Source organism: Arachis ipaensis, chromosome B10 (assembly GCF_000816755.2).
Source record: "Arachis ipaensis cultivar K30076 chromosome B10, Araip1.1, whole genome shotgun sequence".
NCBI classification, from domain to species: domain Eukaryota; kingdom Viridiplantae; phylum Streptophyta; class Magnoliopsida; order Fabales; family Fabaceae; genus Arachis; species Arachis ipaensis.
Genome location: NC_029794.2, coordinates 133598505 through 133601353, shown reverse-complemented (window position 1 = coordinate 133601353; position 2849 = coordinate 133598505). Strand labels below are relative to the sequence as shown.

The window sequence follows — 2849 nt, the reverse complement described above, 5'->3', positions numbered from 1 at the left end:
CTTGTGCATTTTTCAGCATATGTTATCCAATGACAATTAGATCGTTTTGGTTCGACTTAGGGTATTACAATTATGGAGGAAAGTCATTCAATTCCTCATCCTCCCCATCTGGCTCAAGATTGAATGAATGCGAAACCATGGCTCTTAAAGCTCTCAAAGTTAATGAGTCAAAATGTACACATATGAAGTGCACATTCGGAGGGATTTGGAATGGTGGTGGCGGGGATGGACAGAAAAACCTTTTTGTTGCCTCATTTTTCTTTGACCGTGCTGCGGAGGTATTTTATTATTCATATTCATGGAATCATATAATTTAGCAATATTGCCATGCTAATCACTTTATCACTCATAGGCGGGTTTTGCCAATCCAAACTTGCCCGTTGTAAAAGTTCGTCCTGTGGACTTCGAGGTCGCAGCTAAGCGAGCTTGTCAAACAAAACTTGAGGAAGCAAAATCAGCTTATCAACGTGTGGAGGAGGGGAACCTACCATATTTATGCATGGATCTCGTATACCAGTATACATTACTTGTAGCTGGATTTGGTAGGTTTTGCTGCAATGATGAATTATGCAAAATTTTAGTAACCTTATCTTCTTGTTTCCCTGATTTCTTCCGATTATCTGTAGGTCTAGATCCACGGCAAGAGATTACATTGGTGAAAAAGGTTCAGTACCGTGATGCTCTTGTTGAAGCAGCATGGCCCCTCGGCAGCGCCATAGAAGCTGTGTCATCTTCGTAATGAGGCCAGTATGAAAACCAATTACTATTAGAATTATTCGTTCAAAATACAGCTCAAACGGAGTACTATCACAAATCTTTCAGAGAAGAAGATAGACTCGTCAATTTTCATTTGTAATTATTTTGGAAAAATATCGGTTTCCATATTCGATTCATTTTGTTCATTCATATTTGTAATAGGTAGAGACAAACTTACATAATGGTGATATTGATATTATTCCAATTTTGATTGATTCATGGAAGCAATTAATTATTGCCTTCGTTCCTGTCATTTCAGTTTGAATTGCAATAAAATGTTACTGCTGAATGTGCTGTGTTAGTGTTTGATTAATTATGTTATGATGTAACAAGATAAATTTAGTTTAACATGCCCTAAGATGAGTCACTATTACAAATTTTTAGTGTCATTTTACACCTATAATTGCTACTAAATTACTATTCACAATTAAATTTGATGTGTTTGCTATGACACTTGATGCACTATGTGTCTTTTTCATGGCTAAGAGGTGATAGTTTAAGCAAATAGAATGGTTATATTTTTAATACATTTTTTAAGCAAGAAAATTTTTTGGATTGCTTTATTTTTTACATAATTTTTTTTTCCTTTTATTTGACTGATGTTTTTGGAATTTACCAAGAATTGAACTTTAAATTTTTTGAATATAAAACTGATATTTTGTCATGATCTAATTCTTCCAAAAATTTTGAAATGAATGATAAGAGGAGACAATTATAATAGATGATAAGTAAGAAAAGACAAAAAAAAAAAGTTGTAAAAAAGAAAATTGTTAGATAAATTTGTATAAAAATATTTAACTTTAGTTTTATTCTGTAAAATTTAAAATGAGGAATGCTAGAGCCAACAACTTTTGTGATTTGTAGTCATCAAATAGCCATCAATGATGATTTTAATTGTGTGAGAATGATTCACTTTTCTTTGCTAGTTACATGCTGGTCAGGATTTAACAAAGTTGTTAGTCCCTAGACTTTTTCATTTAGAATTATTTGCTTTAGTCTCCTCATTAATTTACTTCCTAAAATACCAATATGGCAAATTAAAATTAAATAACAAAAAAGTTTTGCAACATCAACATGTTATTTACACGCAAGAGAGGAGGAAGCACCGAATATTCGTTAACATAATAACCGCGGCAGCTAGCGGTGGATAACTTGACAGTTTTCTGATCGGACGGTTGAGGGTATTTTAGGTGGCGCCAATGATTGAGTGATAGGGGCATAGGGCATAGTCATAGATTCTCCCTTGTAGTAATTATTAGCTACCAAGCATTCACTCTCTACGTCACAAAACGTCACCCTTTTTTTTCTCTTTTCTGAGTTCTACTTCTTCTATCTATGGCAAACACCAACCCTTTTCCGTTTTGCTTTGCTGTTCAGTTTCGTTTCCTTTCGTTGAGCAAAAGTCAAACTTTCATTTTTATTAAGATCAAGTTAAATAAAATAATAAGAGCTTCATAATAAGCCATGTCATGTCAGGTCTAGAACCTACAACCCTAGAATGGGGTCCACACGTTTTCCTTATTTGGTTTATCTCTATTTTTAGTTACTTTATAATTTATATTATCTCATACGAATTATTTTAACAGAGTTACTATTAGTAGTGAAGTAATAAACATGTTGAATAAAATAAAGAATGCTTCAGCGGAATCTGTTCCGTATCATGAGGATGAGGTGATGGATAATGGGATATGATTATTGTCTCACAAGTTAATAATTAATGTTAATATCATCCACCCATTAGAGACCGCGTAGCTAATTTAAATCTTGGGGGTTTGGATTTCATTTGAGGATGGTGTATGTCATGAAAATACAATTATTATTATAATATATGAGAATATAAGATTAGAATTGAAGAAAATGGAAGGTGTTAGGGGTTGCGGTGAAGAATAAAAATCAAGTTTCAATGCTACAAAATGCGTATCTAACTTATGATTTATGAGCTTTGGACATTTTATGAGCTACAGTGACGGATCTAGAAAATTTTGATAGTAAGATAAAATTGATATAACATGATAATAATTTTTATAATAAAAATAATATATGTATAAAAAAAAGTAAATATTAAATTATCTATTAACTACTATATATATGTA

The 2849-nt window shown here is 32.3% G+C and overlaps 1 protein-coding gene across 1 annotated transcript in view; it reads left to right on the top strand.

The window, feature by feature from the left end:
* Positions 1-1045, top strand: part of LOC107623054 (apyrase 2) — a 4802-nt gene extending 3757 nt beyond the window's left edge. The window contains exons 7-9 of the mRNA XM_016325186.2: positions 61-278; positions 353-542; positions 627-1045. Of these exons, the coding sequence (XP_016180672.1) occupies positions 61-278; positions 353-542; positions 627-739 (521 nt within the window). The 3' untranslated portion in view covers positions 740-1045. The remainder of the gene's footprint in view (positions 1-60; positions 279-352; positions 543-626) is intronic.